Source organism: Varanus komodoensis, unplaced genomic scaffold (assembly GCF_004798865.1).
Source record: "Varanus komodoensis strain SLA01 unplaced genomic scaffold, ASM479886v1 scaffold63, whole genome shotgun sequence".
NCBI classification, from domain to species: domain Eukaryota; kingdom Metazoa; phylum Chordata; class Lepidosauria; order Squamata; family Varanidae; genus Varanus; species Varanus komodoensis.
Window position 1 is genome coordinate 1,604,558 of NW_025336259.1, and position 18,807 is coordinate 1,623,364.

The window sequence follows — 18,807 nt, forward strand, 5'->3', positions numbered from 1 at the left end:
AATTAGGGTGGTTGCAATGCTGCTAATTTTTTTTTTTCTGGGCAGCCTATCAGTTTTGCAGCTGTTAGCACAAGAATAGCCACTCTCAGGCAAGCTGAGAGTTCCAGTTCCTTAAAGTAACAACAATGCTAAACAGTAACTTGGCTTGGAATTCTGGTGCTGAGAAAGGGGTGCAGGTTTGATTTTATAACAAAGACACATATATGCATCCTTTTTTTACCAGGATTTATCTAAATTTCCCAACACTTTCTATGTGCAGGGAAAATCTTCGTGATTCATGTGCTTAATGTGGTGACCATCGCTTTGCAGGCTTACAGCAGAGTTGATCACTGCTTTAAAGACCTTAAGTTGTGGCATGTGTTTTATGTTCATTCAAAAGTGTGTTCACTTTATTGTTGCTGGGCTGAAAGGTGGGGTAAAGGTATTTTTGCAAGTTTAGTAGGCTCTTTTATGGCTTGGATTGCAACTAAAACTAAATTATGCATATAATAATTATAATAATTATGCATATTTAAAATGATAGTCCATAAAGCCAATAATTCACACCCCATTTTATTGTAAGTCAATAAATATTTTTTTGGTCCCCCGCAATGCATTGTGGGTAGTGGAGTGCCTAAGACTTGGGGTAAGGCCTGCCTCATCCTGTTACTATGGTGATAAACTCCCCCTCTTTGGTTACTATGGTAAGGCCTCCTCCCAGCCTCCCGCTCTACTGAAATCACGTGAAAAAACATATACCACGTGACACACCTCGTTTGAAAAAAGCCACTCCCCGCCCCCATGCTCGGCAAAACAAACCGCTGCCTTAACTGTCTATCACAATAAAGCCCAGTCCAATCGCTGAGGGCTTTTCGGGGTTTCTGTCCGGCCCCTCTAGGAGGAGCACCAGCCAATGAGGCGCCAGGGCTTTTGACAGAGGCGGTGATTTTCCCTCCCCACAGACAGAAAAATCAGCTACCCCAGAAGACGGGACGTTACGTTGGATCGACGTGCAGATCGGCCAATGAGAACGCGGCTTCGCAAGCCGGAGCCCGCCCTTCCCCCCTGCGGAGCCAATCAGCGGGCGGCGTCTCCCGTCGCTCATTCTCCTTTTCCCTTCTTGCCCCGCTGTGTGGGTAATAATATGGCTTCGTGAGGGGACGCGCGTGTGCCCGGCCTGGCTCGTTGCGGCGGCGGTCGTGAAGACGAGGGCTCCGGCACCCGCCCGGCCGCCCGCCGCCGGTGCTGTTAACCCCTCGGTGCCCGGCGGCTGCGGGGAGACTGAGCGAGCGGGCTCAATGCGCAGGCGCCCAGGCCGCTGCTGCCCCCGGCCCCGCCGCGATGAGCCAGAGCGCCGCCGTGCTGCCCCCGCCGGGCCCCGCCGCCCGCGCCCTGCACGTGGAGCTGCCCTCTCAGCAGGTGGGTGCTGCGGCCTCCGCGCTCCCCGGGGGGCGGGGGGCGGTGCAGGAGGGGAGCGGCGGGTTGCAAGGGGTTAATGGCTCCCGGGGAGGGAGGGGTGCGGGGCGCTGGGTTTGGGCGACGCGGGAGCTCGTCCTCGTGGGCTGAGCGCGGGTTGTTGCGGAGCTGGGTATGTCCGAACTCAGCTGAGATGGCAAGCCGTGGCTTGTGAACCACAGGCAGCCCGCAGTTTGCAGGTAGCAGCCAACCAGAGGTTCCCCTGAGTGGTTGTCTGTGCTTGACCAAGTATCGGTTGCGGCCATCGGCAAGTGCGTGATACCCACGCTCAAGGGTCGAGCATGGGGTGAGTGCGGGTTGTCATCGAAGCCCGTGAGTTAAGGAACAGCCCGCAGTCTGCCACACAAGGGGTCTGCTTCATGAATGGTTGGAGGTGCCCACATTTCCACAGCAACTCACCGTTCATCGCTAACCTCCGCTTAACTCATACGCAGGCCCTGAGTGTGTGTTCTTGTCATGTCTGAACCCAGCTAGAGAGAGGAGGGTCTCCCACTGTGGGATGTGAGGGTAAGAAGGGGTTTAAGTTACATATGGGTCTTCCTTGGCATTTTAAGATGGAAAAGGGAAACATAGCAGCCTGTGTGGTAGAAACAGAAGAGAAGAGGGTCACGGAGGAATAAATCAGCTTATTCCCACCTCCCTGTTACCTGCCAGACCTGTTGGACTGCCGTGTCCCTGGAAAGTGGCTATGCTGGCTGTGAATTATGGAAAGAGTAGTCCAGCACCGCTGGAAGGGTAGATTAAATTCTATATCACATGTGTTTTTGCCCAAACATATCTCCCTGGGGTTAGGTGGCCTATGTTGCACCAGTGTTCTCTATTTTGCATAGGTAAGGGCTGATGAGTCCTCGTGAGGAAGGGTTGTGTGTGTCTAAGCGAGGACAGAGAGTTACTTGCTGTAGAATTTCTGGGTAAAAGATTTAGATACACAAAGTTGTGTTTGTGTATGTGTATACGGTTATGCTGGATTAAAAGCTCTGTTTAAGTGTATGCGATCTGATTTGTAGTAAAGGGCCAGTGGACCCTGTTGAGAGATTTGGTTGTAGCTTTCTCTGGTAGTGGTGGTGGGTTGATGGAAGGTCTCCCACTGTTGATGTTTTTCTGTGTGGAATTGGGTCACTTCATCTGGCTAGGAAAATTTGGGGTGGGAGGGAGATGAGTCTCCAGAAGAGGGGGAGGGAGTAGTCACAGGAGCCTAGAGAGCTGTCTTGGATCAAACTTCATCACTGGCCCATTGAGCTCAGTCTGGCCTGACCAATGGAGACTCTCTGGGGGCCTTCCCAAGCCCTACCTGGAGGAGCTTGGTGTTGAGCCTGGAGCTTCGGTGAGCAAGGCTAATTCCTCACTATAGAATGGTGGCTCACTGCCAAGAGTTAATGAACTCTGGCGAGGAAAGGAGTTCCCGGGGGCTGGGATATAGGTGTATTTATGACTTTGTTCCTCAAAGGGCTTGGGGCAGCACACGCAGGTCACCTGCTCCTTATTATCCTTGCCCACGAGATAGGCCAGACAGAAAGCGATAGCCTCTGTGCAGCTTTTTGGCTAAGTGGGGCTTTGAGCTTGGGTCACACCAGCCCAGTACCCTCTGGACCCCTGCACTACAGCTGTTCTCAGCTTCATGCCTGGGATACAGTCCTAAGCATGTTCGTCTGCTCAGTGTAATGGGTTCAGCGTAGCAGCCCAAGAGACTGAACTGCAAAGAGGAATGTCCTCATCCAGATTTCTCATCTGCCGCAAATTCACTCCGTGGACTTCCATAGTCTCCCCCGGCTCTTCAGCTTCCCCTGAGAGCAGGGATACAGAACCTCTTTAAACCTGGGGACTGAATTACAGTTTTGGAGACACTCGTGGAGGCCACAGTTCAGTGGCGGGCCGTGCAAGTGCAAAAGGTGTGAGATCAAAACTCCAGCCAGCAACTAAGTCCTCTGAGAAATACTTTGGCCTTTTAGAATGGGAAAAATGCTCAGAAGTCTTGTGGTGCTTAGCCTAACATATTTATTATGGCCTGAGCTTTTGTGGACTTGCGTCTAGTTCAGCAATATTGTATATCTAAAACACTGAACTTTCAGGAGTGCTACATAAATGCCAGTTACTGGAAGCTTTGAAATCCTTTTTTGTTTTTATGGCAATTACTTTATGTCATTAGCAAACCTGGTGACTGCACCTCTCACTTCTAATTCCATGTCATTTAATAACTAGTTGAAAAGTCCCAGCACAGAACCTACATAGAACAGTTACAGTGACAAATGATTTTTTTAAAATCCCCAGATGATTCATGGTTATTTAATCTGTGGAATGGTAGGAATCCATAAAAACGCCATTTCTCTATTCCTTCTGAAAAATTGGGCAAAAACAGTGCTCCTTGAGTGATGGAGGAGATGTAAGCATTTCTGCTGGGTTTTTTTGGCCCTTTTAAAGTTGGTTGTTAAACAAATATCTTTGATTTGGATTATGTCTGTTCTGATCATGCTTTGTTTTCTTCAAGAAGAATAACTCAGACAAAGTTATCCAGTCAGATATTTACCCTCTGGAGACAAAGGCAGGTTACTATTGCTTTTGGCGATAAGGAGTCTGAGGTTTCCTCCTGATGTTTTCCCCCTATACACTCACACTGTTCTCTCTGCCTCCACCCGCCTTTCTTGAGTTTTGGTTCTCTGAATTAAGGCCTTCTTGGCAGAACTCTTGCAGTCTTGTGAAGCTTGTTTGGACAGGGACACAGAATTAAGCAAAACTGCAATGCTTCTGTTGATGGGTTATCTAAATATAGCTTACTATGTAACCTTACAGACTTCAGCATCTTTCTGTTTTCCTTTCGATGTGATGTTCAGCTTGAATCAGTGCTGGAAGGGCTCAGTGATTGGTGCCAACTTTATTTCTCAACAGATTCCTTTGGTATGGATACAGTCTGCGGAAAAATTTCTTCTTCCTGTCATTTGAAACATGTCCTGCAAAATGCCTGTGCTTATGATCGGTAGGGCTTGATCCCACTAGCAACCATCCCAGTACCTATCATTTAACGGCTTCATTACAATGTCTGATTTAGACCTGGGGATTGCTCCTGTGCCACGAAAAGCGGCAGGGTTTCAGGGGAAGACGCAGGCTTGCTGTGCTTTTGCCACTGGTCCCTCTACACACCTCCCTTCTTTGTCACTTAGGAAAGCAGGAGCTCAGTGCTGCTTCACTGCCGGATGCATAATGGGCAGTGCTTAAAAACAGAGGTGCCATCTCTGGATTAAAATGCTTGAGTTTTGACTTGACCTGCAATACTTCTAGTATCACACAGGGCATTGTTCATCCATTATGAGCTATATTTATTTTGTTCGGTTGTCACTTGAGCAATCTTAATCCACAGAGAGAGGCAGTGTGGTGAAGTGCCTAAGAGTGTGGGACTGGGACTCAGGCGATCCGGGTTCAAGTCCCCGCTCAGCCACGGAGCCAACTGGGTGACTTTGGGCCACTCACACACTCTCAGCCCAACCTACCTACCTGGGTTGTTGTTGTTGTTGTTGTTGTTGGGATAAGATTGTCAGCAGCAGGAGAATGTTGTAAACCACGTTTTCTTTTTAAGGAAAAAATGGGATATAATTTAATAAATAAATGTTTCAAGAAGCAAGAAAATTGGAATAACAATTTTCAGTAAGAACAAAGGGTATCTGAGGTGGGTCACTGGATGGGTGAGCGAAAGCTTGCTGGAGCTGAGCAGAACCTGGAATTGTAGGCGCACGGACAGATCGCTAGCCGTGACGCGGGACAGATCACCGAGACGCAAAAGCCAAGGGCAACGTGGTGGTCCAGGGCTGGCCTTCGGCCCCAGAGGAACCTGCCGTCTGTGCACGCGGAAGTGCGCCTTCCAGGGTAAATGACAGCTGTGCCTGGACTATGGTGAGGAAACGAGAGGGTCCCTTTTCCCCAAGCCACGTGCCCGTTCGCAGTGGAACGTGCTATTCTTCCTGCCCCTCTTGCCACTGAAGGGGAATGTTTAGCCTCGTGTCTCATGGGGCCAGTGAAAGCCTCGTCATCATGTGGCCTGGCCTGGCTTCTGTCCCCAATGGCTGTCACAGCCTTCAGTCTTCCCTCTCCTTTCTAGCTCAGCCACCCATTTTCCTCTTTCCTTTGTAAAGTGAGGGCTGTACGCTTATTCATGTACCTAACCCTTGCATCTTTCAACTTGACCTCTCTCCCTCTCTCTCTCTCTAAGTCAGTCTTAAGAAGAGCCAATGTGGTGCAGTGGTTAAGAGCGTGGGACTGGGACTCAGGTGATCCGGGTTCGAGTCCCCTCTCAGCCACGGAGCCAGCTGGGTGACTTTGGGCCAGTCACAGACTCTCAGCCCAGCCTACCTACCTGGGTTGTTGTTGTTGGGATAAGATTGTCAGCAGCAGCAGGAGAACGTTGTGAACCACTTTTTCTTTTTAAGGAAAAAATGGGATATAATTTAATAAATAAATGTTTCAAGAAGCAAGAAAATTGGAATATTCAGGGAAGGAAAACCCGGGGGGTTCCTAGGCTTAACCCATGTTGGAGGACGATGCTGTGCCGTGGTGGGACCTTAGGAGGGCAGCACGGTGGCCCTTCATGCTTGTGTTTGCATGCAGAGGGAATTCCTAGTGGGCGCTTCATGCCTCTTCCTGCTTGTATTGTGCTCGGACTGCACTGGCTCGTGCAGCGTGATGAGTGCCACTGTCCATGTTAAACTCGCTGTGCCTAATGAACACAGGGTGTGTTTTACATCATTCACCATGCGAAAGTGGAACGGCCTCAAAAGAATAAATATAAAGGACGCCGAACATAAAAAAGTCAGAGAGGGCGACTGACCTGTGCTGATTGGTGCAGTCATTTCAAAATCCAGATGGCCAGGGATGCTAGCTTTGAGGAAAGTTTCCTTATGTGTTTAGGATTAGAAACCTATGCTGTACATAGAATCCTGTTATAATTACACATTTGGATTGCATTTTGCTGCCTTCCATAGCAACGAACCGTTAACTAAAGCTTTCTCAAGTGGTGGAACTTTGAAAGTGAACGACACCTACAGATGTCTCTCTTAAAATTAAGCCAATCTAAAGCAAATTCTGAACCGTACAAGGTGATAAAGTTAGTACTGATCACAATATAGAGTATAAACTATTTTCCCCCTGGCTGTGACAACTCACTTAGCAGAACAAATCGAACCTACAGCCTTGAAGAATTCCACTTGGAGGGGTTTGAGCAAAAATGGAAGCTTTATGTTGGAAGCAGTCACGCTGCAGTCAAGTGATCTCTTAGAAGTTGTGGTGCTGCAGCTTGGTCAACAGACGTCACACATTGCTACTTAGATATAGAGCAAATCCTTTACAGGGCTGCTTTTTTCGACTTGGAATGATCACACCTTCACCATTACTTGAGGGTTGAGCAGTAAATGGACCCCCTTCTTTATAGTTTATTCACGCAGCCAACTCGGCCTGCAGCAGCCACGGTATTCCAGTTGGACCAGACTCACTTTTGTCCATGTTGAGGTTATGAGGAGTTAGAAACCTTGACCAGGATTCTCCTGGAGTGGCATTTGGCAGCCTTTCCCAACCTGGTCCTCCCAGAATCCCCATCCATCAGACCATTGGTTCTGCCAGCTGGAGGTGAAAGGAAGTTGTAGTCCAACATTCCTGGAGGACGTCAGAAGCCACCAGAGCTTCAGTCATGAATCCAGGCAGGATAACGATTCACGTCTGGCTTTTGTTGTTCACCTTGAACAAGGCTTTAGTAAATACAGGAGTATATTGCAGGCAGACTGGGGTCAGCTCTCTCCGGTGGCAGAAGGGTAAAGGGACATGGGACACACTGGATCAGTGATACACAATTTGCCTGGGATTTCTTGCACATAGTTCCCATTGCAGTTAACTGGAGTGGTGAGGGTGTAATACTGTGATCATATGAAGAGGATGGAAAACTTGGAAGTACGGAAGGAAGGAAGGAAGGGATGGGGAGAATGCTTATTGTTTATATTTTACTAAAAATAGAAATACCTTACAAACGTTAATAATGGCTCCCCACAATAATAAAAGTAGCTTGGTTAATTATGATTTTAACAGGTGTGAATAATGTATAATGCTGCTTGGCCTACAGACTCACATGGTTGGAATGGGGCTGGCTACTGCCTGCCAGAGGTTGAGAAGGTTTTAGAGATAAGCCCTCAGCAAAAACTTGCTTGATAACTTGCAAATTTCAGGGGCTCGTTCACTCAGAAGATATTGTAAGATATTGAAATCAACAGTGATTCTGTTGTACTCTAGAAGTTGCAAGGACAATATTTTCTTCATATTGTGTTGTAGCCTGCTTCAGTCTCCTCCGGCCTGGTGCACACCAGAGACTTGGATTCCAGCTCTGTCGGTGCCGGCCGGCATGGCCAGTGGTCAGAAATGCTGGGAGGTGTACTCCAAAAGATCTTCAGGGCACAAGGTTGGGGAAGGGTGGTCTCTGTACTGGGAGTAAGATATTGCTGATCATGGATGCTCAGAAGGTAAGTTTACGAGTGCCAGGGCTTGAAGATCTGTGTCTCTGGCTATTGCAGCACATCGCCAGGTGGGTGGCTGGGCCAGCAGAGGTGGAGAAGGAGCTGCTGCTGTCTGCCAAGTTAAACAATAAAAGCCACAATGGGGAGAGGGTGGGCTGGTGAGGTGTGGGCTTGGTTGAGAGGGTGGCTTTGGCTGGCTGTTGGGGGGAGCTTTTGTGGCAGGGAAGCTGGGAGCCGTCAGAAAGCAGGTACGGCTGGGTGGGGGCTTGGCAGCGCCGTGCTTTTGGCACCGCGGTGTGTGGCACGAGAGCTGATCCATTCACCAGGGGCATTTCCCTTTTCAAAAAATTACCCAGGCTGCAAAACCTGAGGCTGGGCACCTTGAAATATGGTGCTGGTGCCAAGAATGTGGAAGCACCCAGATTACCATTCCAGCTCATTCATGTCTTCCTGACGGCAGATGGGGGCAAGGTGGGGCCTAAGCGTGTGTTCAGCTTCAAAATGTCATTCTGTTTAGTTCTTAAGGACAGTCCTGCATCTTTAAAACAAGTTAGCCAACTGTTACATGAACTTTAATATTGTTAGTGTTGTTATGTCATCACATTTCTGTACTGCCCATTGCTGAAGCTCTCTGGGCAGTTCACAACATCAAGTTACCCATCTAGATTTCAACCAGGCCTGACCCTGCTTTGCTTTCACGATTATGTAGGGTCAGTGTCATTTGAGGTTGCAGGACCAAAGCACTGGCGCTTTACTCCCGGTTTGCTTTATTGCTGTGGGGACAAGTCCACACAAACCTGAGTGTCATCTCAGATTCACATACTTCCCCCTTCCCTTCCTTTTTCTGTTCTGTGGGAGGAAGAATCTCTGCTGAGCTTAGTTTCACTTTCCCTGATTCCTGTCCTCTTGTTCTGTACAAACTGTGGGCTAATTTGGGGTTATTTTGCCCACAGACATCCCCAAGTGCCTTGGTTCAGACGTCATGGTAACAACCTACCAATATGATATTGTAGATTGTTACTGGAAACAGTGCTTCTTTGGAGATCATAGGTTAATTAATGAACTCCGGAGCTGCTGTTACATCCAAAACAGTCCTTGTGCATGCACAGCGTTCTTGGGAGATCACATAGTTCTCACAGTTAAAACCACGGGGTAGTACTAGATATCTTGGGCCACTTACCTTTCTGCTTCCATTTCAGAAATGTATCATTCAAGGTTTGAAAAAGCATTTGGTCCAGTTATCCTGGCAGTTACTTGGTGAAGAAGGGAAGTGTAATTGTCCATTTATTACGGGATTTAGCATTGTGGTGTAAGGGTTTTCTTGGCAATCCAAGTGTTTTTGAACAGAGAAGAACTTTCAGCTGTTACTGCAGTGTCCCTTTTTGGCTCCGTCTGATCTCATGCTGAAAACGGTGCATGTTTATATAAATAGAATAGTAAACTTTGCTTTCTTGCATCTGTGGAATGTGCACACCCCTTTGTTTTGTGTCTTAACAGGAAATCAGATTGCATGCTAAGTGACCTTGCTTTGATTGGAGGATAGCCAGCTTATTTAGCACTTCTTCCTATAAATTGCTTCAGGCAAATTACCAAGCTCAAGGACCAGAGGAAGTTTGTGAAAAGTTTAGGATGTAACTATGATGGGATCTGTAGACTTGGGAGCAAATAATGGCCAAACTGTCTTTCTATCTCACCTGCATATTTTAAAGATGCAAAAGGCATTGGGGAGTGTGGAATACGTAATTAAAGGGTCAGAGCGATTGTAGAGGGAGAAGGTTATCCTTCCTTTCTGTAGTCCTGAGGAAAATCCTTCTTGTGAAGCTAATACTTGCTTGGAGTTGGGAGGGAAATTCTCCATGGATGTCAAGTGGAGGCTGAGCAAGGATTCTGGAAGAGAAGGATAATGTTACAGCTCTGCGGGTCCTATTTCTCTCCTCTCCCAGCTGATGCAGCTTGCATTTTTAAAAACTTGAATGCTAAAGGTGAAGGCAAGTACAGTTTGGTTCTTGAGCAGCTTTTGTCTTGGTTCCAGGCATAGACTAGGTTAGCACTGTAGGGGTTTTCTTTTCTTTTGTTCTTTTATAGCATTCACATTATATTTAGGCTGTTTTTGCCATCAGGAATTCACCAGTTTATGTCATCTCTGGCAGGAGTTCACTTATTTATTTATTAGATGTTTATCCTGCTTTTTTTTTTTCTTAAAACCAACTCAAAGCAGCTTACAGCATTCTCTTACTCCTCTCAATTTTATCCCTACAACAACAACCCTGTGAGGTAGGCTGAGCTGAGGGTCTGTGGCAGGCCCAAAGTCACCTGGTTGGCTCCATGGCTAAGTGGGGACCAGAACCCAGGTTGCCTGCATCCCAGCACTGTGCTCTTAACCACTACACCGGCTTTCTCACTTAGGCTTAGTGGTCTAAGTCCCTTCTCCATGTGCTGTAGTATACGGAGATGGCAAGACAGACCTGCTGTGTACAGTGCTGTGGAAATCCTTATCAGGAAGGAATGTATGTAAAGTTTTTTGAAAACTCTGCTTGTATGAATGCTCAGTACTTTGTGATGGTTAGTAGAGGAACTGTTCTAAAGGGTTTTTTTTGTCAAGCTTTGACAATGAGCTTCCCTTGAGGCAGATGGCTTGTGTCACCAGTATCAACTGAAGTTTCTTTCTTAACTGATACTAAGAATATGTATTTTAAATATTTTATATCTCCCTTCAATAATATTCTTGGGATGGCTTTCTAAAAGAACAAAATAATTAAAATGTAAATGCACAAAAGAAAAGAAAAGCCACAAAATTAGAAAATGTGTCAGAGGATTTTTAAAAAGTACTTTACTGACCACCATCCAGCATTCCAGGAAAACCGGGCAACCAGGTTTTTCCAAACGATTTTGTGACTTATTTCATTGTAGGGAAACTATACTGTTTTCTAAAAAGTTGCATGTTTCTTACGGATGCGGCAGAATTCACGAGGATGTTGGTTGGTGGCTATTAGTGACTTGATAGCTCAGTAAAATTTCCTCTCCTGAGTGGGGTAGCCTTGGAAGATGACTTGGAAAGTTCACTTGATGTAGAGCATGACTGTTCAAGTTCATAGAAACAGAGAGAGTCGGAAGGGGTCTCCTGGGCCATCTAGTCTGACCCCAGCTCCAGCCGGCTCTGGTCATGCCATGCCCACCTTGTGCATGTCCAGCCGTTCCTTGAACAGCCTCACTGATGGGGCCTCCACGACCTCCTGTGGAAGCCCATTCCATGCCCCAACCATGAGGAGGTACTTCCTGGCATCCACCTTGAATTTTGATTCCCTGAGTTGTGCATGTTGGGCCTAGATCAGGGCTAACTCAACTTACCTGGGGGCTGCTGGAAGTAGAGTCTGGGTGAGGCTGGGCTGCATCAAGTATTCCACAAAAAAAGGATTTCAAGTATTCCAAAAAAAGTACAACTGATCCAATCTTCTCAGTCTTTACTAATAATAATTCAGAACATGAATGGTTCTTCAGAACATAGGCTTCTCTTACTTCCTCCTACTCCTTGCTGCCAGAGACCTGACAGCACTTCCTCTTACGCAGCTGAGCCACATTTGGCTTGAGGGAGGAAGCAACTGAGACCCTCAGTATGGCTTGAAGATGCTCATCAGTAAGTTTGGACCTGAACTTTGACTTATTAAAGTTCATGGTGGAGAAGAGCTTTTCACACAGATAGGTGCTCCCAAAAAGGCACATGGTCCGCTTGAACATCCTGGAAAGCTCAGGGAAGGTAAGGGGCAATTGTCTCAAAAATTGTCCAAGCTTGTCTGCTTTTCCACTCACCTCCCTGAACTTGGCTTTGAGTTCAGAATTGCATTGCAGGTCAATTAGCTCCATTTGAAGCACAGCGGGGGCATCTTCCACATCGAAGGAGAAGGGGTCAGCAAAAATTTGAAAAGTGGCTCTGTGTGTCTTGAAATCTGCAAACCTGTGATCAAATTCTTCCTGTAGCTTTACAATGGCATCGGCATACTTCTCACCGCTGAATGGTGTGCCAGAATCCATGAGTGCCTTGCATGCTGGGAAATGGCAGAGGTTTGTCTGAGAAAGCTGGGCTTTCCATAGCACAAGTTTTGTGGTGGGTCGCTCGTCCCGCGTGGCTCCCAATGTTAGAGGGAACATTGCGCCCAGGGTAACGACTCATGCAGGTGCGTGTGAGAAAAACGCGCGGGCCGCACTATCACTAAACTTTGATATCAAGTGGGGGCCACAAAATATCGTCCCACGGGCCGCGAGTTTGAGACTCCTGGCCTAGATGGACAGATTGGTTTGTACAAATTCGGCACTGGTTACTCATTAATTTTTAGCCCCAGTTCAAAGTACTGTACTGTTACATGTTGGGAGGAGAACACAGTGGATTAATCATGTAACTAAAGTATGATGAGCTGTATTGCACTGATTTAATATTCAAGGACAGAACACTCTAATAACTCAAAAGCCCTCTGTGGATTAATAGGCTAATCCTATGCAAGGCTCATTAGTCCAAAGTCCCACTGGATTGTTGTTGGCTTTAATGATATAGTTAGCCTTAAATGTCTTGATGGCTATTTTATCACTCTTTTGAAACTTATCTGTGTAAACTATAACAGTTTGATTTATAATTTAAACCCTATTAAATTAAGCCGCCCCGAGGCTTTGTTGTGATGGGGGCGGCATAGAAATGTTTTAAATAAAATAAATAAATAAATAAATAAATAAATAAATAAATAAATAAATGTGATGCTTTTGACCTTTAAACCTTTAAATGGGTTATGGAAGGGTTATTTAATGGGCTATCCGTGCCCTTCCCCTGGCTAATGTATCTTCAGAGGTTCTACTTGCTGGCCTGCTCTTAGGATTGATAAGTACAGATAGTATCTGCAGTGGTGCCTGCTGCTTTTACTTGCATTTCTTGGCCTACAGTTTCCGGCAAGAAGCCCGAGTCGTTGCCCAAGAATAAGCTGTGCTCTAGTTACAACCTGATCGGACCAGAGTAACTTTTTCTATATGGGGCTGTCTTTGAAAAATGCTCGGAGGCCTCAGTTGGCCCAAAGTGCTGTGGGCCAGACTGTTGACTGTAACAAGTTAGAAGGGGCATATGGGTCTCTTGTTACTGTAGCCCAGGGGCCCTCAAGCTTTTTCAGCAGGGGGCCAGTTGAAAGGTGGCGGCGGTGGGCGCGGGCGGTGAGGCTCCTGAGCGAGTCCAAAACGATCCCCGAGTGAGCAAGCAGCCGGTGCGGGCTTGGGGAGTCCGAAACCTCTGAAGTGGGCCGGATAAATGAGCATGGTGGGCCGGATTCGGCCCGTGGGCCGTAGCTTGAGGACCCATGCTGTAGCCTTACTGAGTAAATGCTTCTCTCTGAGCATACTTCGGAGTGCTGGTTATGACCTGTAAAACCCTGTATGGCTTAGGACCAGGTTAAGCAAACAACCACATTCTCCTGTAGGAGCCTGCTCAAGTTTTAAGATGTTTGGAAGAGATGAAACTCTTGGTCCTGCCACCATTAGAGGCATTTGGTGGGGGCATGAGCCAGGGGGCAGTGGCTGCCGCCTGGCACTGGAACCCCCTGCCAAGAGGGGCTTGGTTGCCCCCTCCCGTTGTCCTTTCTCTAGCATATAAATACGTTTTTATTCAGGTGGGCCCTTGATGTGCGACCTGGACTGTTGTTGAAGAAAGATTCAATTGGTCCGTGCTTCCTATTTCTTTTGTTCTGTTTTTGTGCTTTTATGCAGTGTTTTAATCAAAATAATGCCTTTAACCTGCATTTTATTGTGAGCTCCCTTGAGTCTCCTTTGTGGTTTGCTCAGCCATTCCTGCTTGTAGCAGGAGGGATCAGGCAGAGAAGAAGCAGCACGCAATCTTGTTTACTCTTTGTTTTCAAAAAAGAAGGAAAAGATCTGGGTTATTGTGACATTCAAATCATACTATACGGTTCTGCAGAGTTCCTGAAGCGGTGCAAAGCTGATTAACTTGGTACAGATTAAGCTATAGAGGTTTTGGCCTTTGTTCCTCAAACATTAGCTTTGTCTCTTCCAATTCCCAGAAATACTGAGCACTGTTTTGTTATGAGCATGCTGGCTAGGGAATGCCGAGAATGATGGGACTTTTTTTTGACAGACAGCTCATTGGGCGCCTTCAGCCTCTGAGGTTGCCTTGCCCTGTGCCTCCTTCCTCAATTGCTCATTGTTGGCATTGGTGTTTTATGCCAACTCTATATCATTCTAGCTGCTAAAATGTCAAAATGTGCTTCTTGGCGAACATCTTTACCATTTATGGACACAATTTCTGAACAAGTTTTATGAAAACGCCTTAACTAAAAGGACAATCGAAAGCATGTTCAGCCAGAAAAGCTAAATGACACCAGAGCCGTTTGTCTGCTCTGCATTCTTGGAGGTATTGATCTGTAGGCTTCACTGTCTGGTGTCAAGATTTCTTTGTTTTGCGCTTGGAGCTAATGAGGAAGGCATGGCACGCTGAACGGCGACATAGGTTGCAGGGTATTTGGTCGGACTTGGCATCTCGGCTGTTCCTAACACAGGATGGTATCGGAGGCTCTTGGAATCTGCAGGGTATGTGTATGTACTGGTGCTTTCTGTGAAAAACAGGTTCATTATTCTCTTCACAGGGAGAAAATAGATATGGTGCTCAGTTATACCTCTCTTGTTGTTTGGTGTTCCTTAAAGGCATTGCTTTGAGGACTGCGGGGTTTGAATTTGGAGGAGGTGTAGCACAGTCCTAAGCAAGTTTACTCTGAAATGGGTCCTGCTGTACTCCGTGGGCTTATTCCCAGTTAGTTATGCATGGGAATATAGCAGTAGGTTAAATTTTAATGGATTAATCCTTAGGCTCCTATGATTATCCAAGGTTTTAAATAAACAGTTCAAGGTAGTTCTGCCACGTGCCTGTGTACTGAAATGTTTGCAAGTTAGTATAAAAACAGGGTCTTCCCACTGAGTTTAGTTTCTTTTGTAGAGGGAAAGTCAAGTAGTGAATAAAACACTCAGATAGTGATAATTATACCTTATTTATAAAACATTCCGCCTTCATTATTATGCCACCAAGCTTTGAGCAGTCCTTATTGCACTTGGCAGCTGGAGATGCCAGTGCCACGTCCATCCCCTGAGAAACCCCAGGTATTCCCCTCTGCCATGAGGAATCCAGAGGCAAGAGAGAGGTGTTCAGAGGCCAGTGGTTGTGTGAAGGGCAGCCTGCTCTGCACCCCTTCTCAGTGCTAATTGCTGGCCAGAGCAGAGCCTGCAAGAAATTTCTAATATCATGCAGCGTGCAATCAAAACCTCCTTGGCACCTGTTTTCCCCTGCGGAGGAGGGCGGGACGCACTCCAACGGAGCCAGGCAGGGAACCAAGGTTCAATTTGGATGGCAGGAAGTACTTCCTGACAGTTAGGACCCCGAAGGTATGGAATGGGCTTCCATGGGAGATGGTTGAGGCCCTATCGGTGAGGGAGTTCAAGGCTAGACATGCATATGGTGGGCATGTCGTGAGCGGAGCTGGCTGGAGCCGGGGGTCAGACTAGATGGCCCAGGAAACCCCTTCTGACTCGCTCTGTTTCTATGTTTCTATAATGACAAAAAGTGTAGCCAATCATGATGGAACATTCCTCCCTATTCTGTCTTTCCTTTGAACAATATACGTGTATGAAGTTCAGCTTTGGATTAATGTATTTTCTGCAATGGTATCCACTTCCTTGTTTCTTTTACTACTACAAGTCTTTTCCTCAGTGTTTACTCAAAACAACTGGTGGTAGCGTGCTCATGATTTTCACAAGCAGTCATCTTGGGGACACTGTTTATCTGGAAATTTAAGTGCATTATGGGTGGAAGTAAAGCAAAGCAAGAATGAGCAGCAGTTGTGCTTGAAATCTACATATTCCTTGAGCAGAGCACTGAGGCATGCTCTGGAAGAGAGGACAACAGCCCAGTCAATAGATTTTGAGAAGATGTGGGTGATAACTTCAGGACGAAACTGAGCAGAAGGGATTCTTTGCTTACTTATTTAAGAACACCGAAAGAATCTTCTCACTGCTATTTAGAGAGGAAGGCATAGTCACCAATAACATTCAGCAAGAATGTTTAATAACACAAAGGTAAACATAATGAAATGAGACTTTTTGGCTAGCAGTCTTGTCTAGACAGTTGCACTTCATTCCAGGACGTCGTTCTGCAGCTGTGCAAGATTAACTGGTAAAAGTGGGTGACATGATCTTGCAGTTCCGAAGGGATTGTCAAGTGTGTTGGCACAATGTAAAAGCACGAGAGGCAGTTTAAAATCGAGGTGTGGGAATCCTGTTTGATCATAAACATGGGAAACTTTTGTGCTGCTAGGAGCCAGACTAGAGAAATATGGAGAAGGGCGTGCGCATATCAGTCAGAAAAGGGGACCCGTATTTTGCTGGTTTAGTTCTCCTCCTACCCGTGATCTTTCCAGGAAAGACTTACTCTAGAGATGCTGGTGCTCAAGCTTATCTGGAAGTCCTGTGCTTCAACAATCCAGAGACCAGTCACCATGCTCCAGATTTTAAGCATCAGTGTTATTGGGTGCCTCATTTTTATGCACCCCTAAAAGAGCGAGACATTCAGAGTCCATTGTCTTAAAAACGCCTTGGGCATAATTCTTGACGATTGGAAAAAAAGCTTGCTTTTGTGGTGGCGGTATTAAATGAAAAATTATATAGGTGCCGTTCAGACTTTTATAAACTGGTTTTATAATTCCCATGTTCAAATCATCCATCCAGTGGCAACAGTACAGCCAAAACTGCATTTGATGTTGTCTTCAGGGTTGCGGGTTCATATCTGCATGCACACATACTTTGGAAGTTCCCATTTCTTAGTATTCAGCCTGTTCCTTACGTTGCAAATTCTATGAAAACGCATAAGTAGAATATTTTTCTTAGAAAAGTGTGGTGGCAGAAAACTTGTGAACATTTTCTGCTCTATGTGACTGTGTAGGTGTTATCTTCTTCTATACTCATGTCATGAGGCTATGCAAAATCCCACTCCTTTAAGGGCTTCTTGGATGATCTGTAAACAGTTTGGAGTTCACTACCACTGGTCTATTCTCACCTCTCCTTTCTTTTGGCTTTTCCATTCTGCTGTGCCTTCCCCACATGGTTCAAGCACCGGGCAAGGCTGTGGTGGTGGCAGGATCAGAACAGTTTATTGTAAGCGTGCTGGGTTAGTGTGTTGTGCAAACCCACAATGGGAGTGTTAGGATAGCTTAAGTGAGGGCACTAAGTCACCTTGAGTTGCAACTGGTTTCTGGTGTCATCCATACCTGGATGAAATGACCCATAAAAAGTGAGTCCCCCCTCCCCGCAGTTCTTGCCTAGTGGCTAGCGTGTGGCTACAGTGCCAGCCGTCCTGGGAGTCCCCATGTGGTACTTGGGGCAGTCAGGAAGCCTTCCCACTCCTGCCGTGAGCTGTGTTGTGCTTGCCATGGCTTAATTTTCTTTATTTCTTTTGTTTCGATTTCAGAAGCCATTTCTCAAGCATCCCCAGGCGAGGCCCACCAGTGGTGCCTTGATGGGGCTGCCTGGGGTAGTGAAACTTTGCTTCCTTGTTTTTTCTCCCTAAATTATTTTCCACAAATATTTGCAAAAATATATTTGTATTGTCATGTGTGCCCAACTGTGGCAGTCACTGGCATGTGTGTGTGGGGACCCTGGGGTGGGAAATGGGTGGAGATCGCTGCTGGGAGAGCCCACCATATACTCATTCTTCCACTGTCCCCCGCCAACCGCAGACTGTCAGGGTGCTGGCCATAAGGAATACTCCATATGCAAATATTTTAAGGATATTCCATCTGGAAAGGTCAATTAGAAAAGTGTGCAACTGACAAAATGTATTGAAGCAGGGAAGTGCAAAGCTTGTAACAATGAAACATTGTAAATTAACTACGCTTAGTAGTCAGATCTGCACCATTGTTCAGGAAACATGAAAAGTTTTCCTAAATGTAACCCAAATGCTTCAGTTTCCACATGCAACTCTTAAAGTTTGCAAGCCCTGATGTCCAGAGTTTGGCCTTTCCTGCAGTTGTGCATTGTTATGAATTTAACTGCCAATTCTATATTCCTCTCAATTAGTTTTAAGATTAGGGTATCTTGTGAACTGATATTAGAGTATCACCCCACTCTAGGTTTCTGTCACAAAAGTAAGATGCTGCTTCTGGTAATTAGATGCTCACATGAACTCTTTATATAAGTTGATACAGCAAGACTAGTGTAATTTTCCACCCGTCTGCTTAGTAATAATGAGTAAATTGTTACTCTCTTGTTTCCATGGCTTTTCATGGAAAACAATGATTCTGTGCAGGCAGTGAAGTCTAGGAGCTGCTTGAGCTGCCTGCAATTTTAATCACCAATTGAGCTGAAATACGCTTTAGTAGCCCTCATACCTTTTAGCGTTCAGTATTGAAAGATGGTACTTCATTTCATGAAAGCGAAGAATCAGGTTAGCATGTTATTTCACATATTTATTATTTTTGTCCAATTTTGTTCCTTTGGCTAAGTATAGATAAGTCTTTCATTGCAGTTACTACTTCTAAAATTTAAAGAAGTAACCAAAGGCTAATGGCAGAATCCAATACTGTCCTTGTGTCTCTGCTGACTCTGTTGTGCTAGCAGGAGTCATTGCCAGCACAGGGGGAAACCGGTGCTTCCTAACATGAGTGGGAATGAGCCTAAATGCTAGATTCTGGAGTGGACCGTTCTGAGCGGCTCCTTTGTGCTGGCATCACAACCGATTCTGTTTCAGAAACAAGAGTTTGGGCTCATTTCTGGTGCCTTAGTTCCCCAGTTTTTTGTTTTATGGCTGGTGTGTCCAGCTGGCTCGCAGTCACGAGTGGATACT

The 18,807-nt window shown here is 46.2% G+C and overlaps 1 protein-coding gene across 1 annotated transcript in view; it reads left to right on the forward strand.

The window, feature by feature from the left end:
- The first annotated feature begins 1,122 nt into the window (after positions 1 to 1,122).
- The window catches only part of UVRAG (UV radiation resistance associated), a 100,158-nt gene continuing 82,473 nt past the window's right edge, over positions 1,123 to 18,807 (forward strand). The window contains exon 1 of the mRNA XM_044450151.1: positions 1,123 to 1,398. Within this exon, the coding sequence (XP_044306086.1) occupies positions 1,321 to 1,398 (78 nt within the window). The 5' untranslated portion in view covers positions 1,123 to 1,320. The remainder of the gene's footprint in view (positions 1,399 to 18,807) is intronic.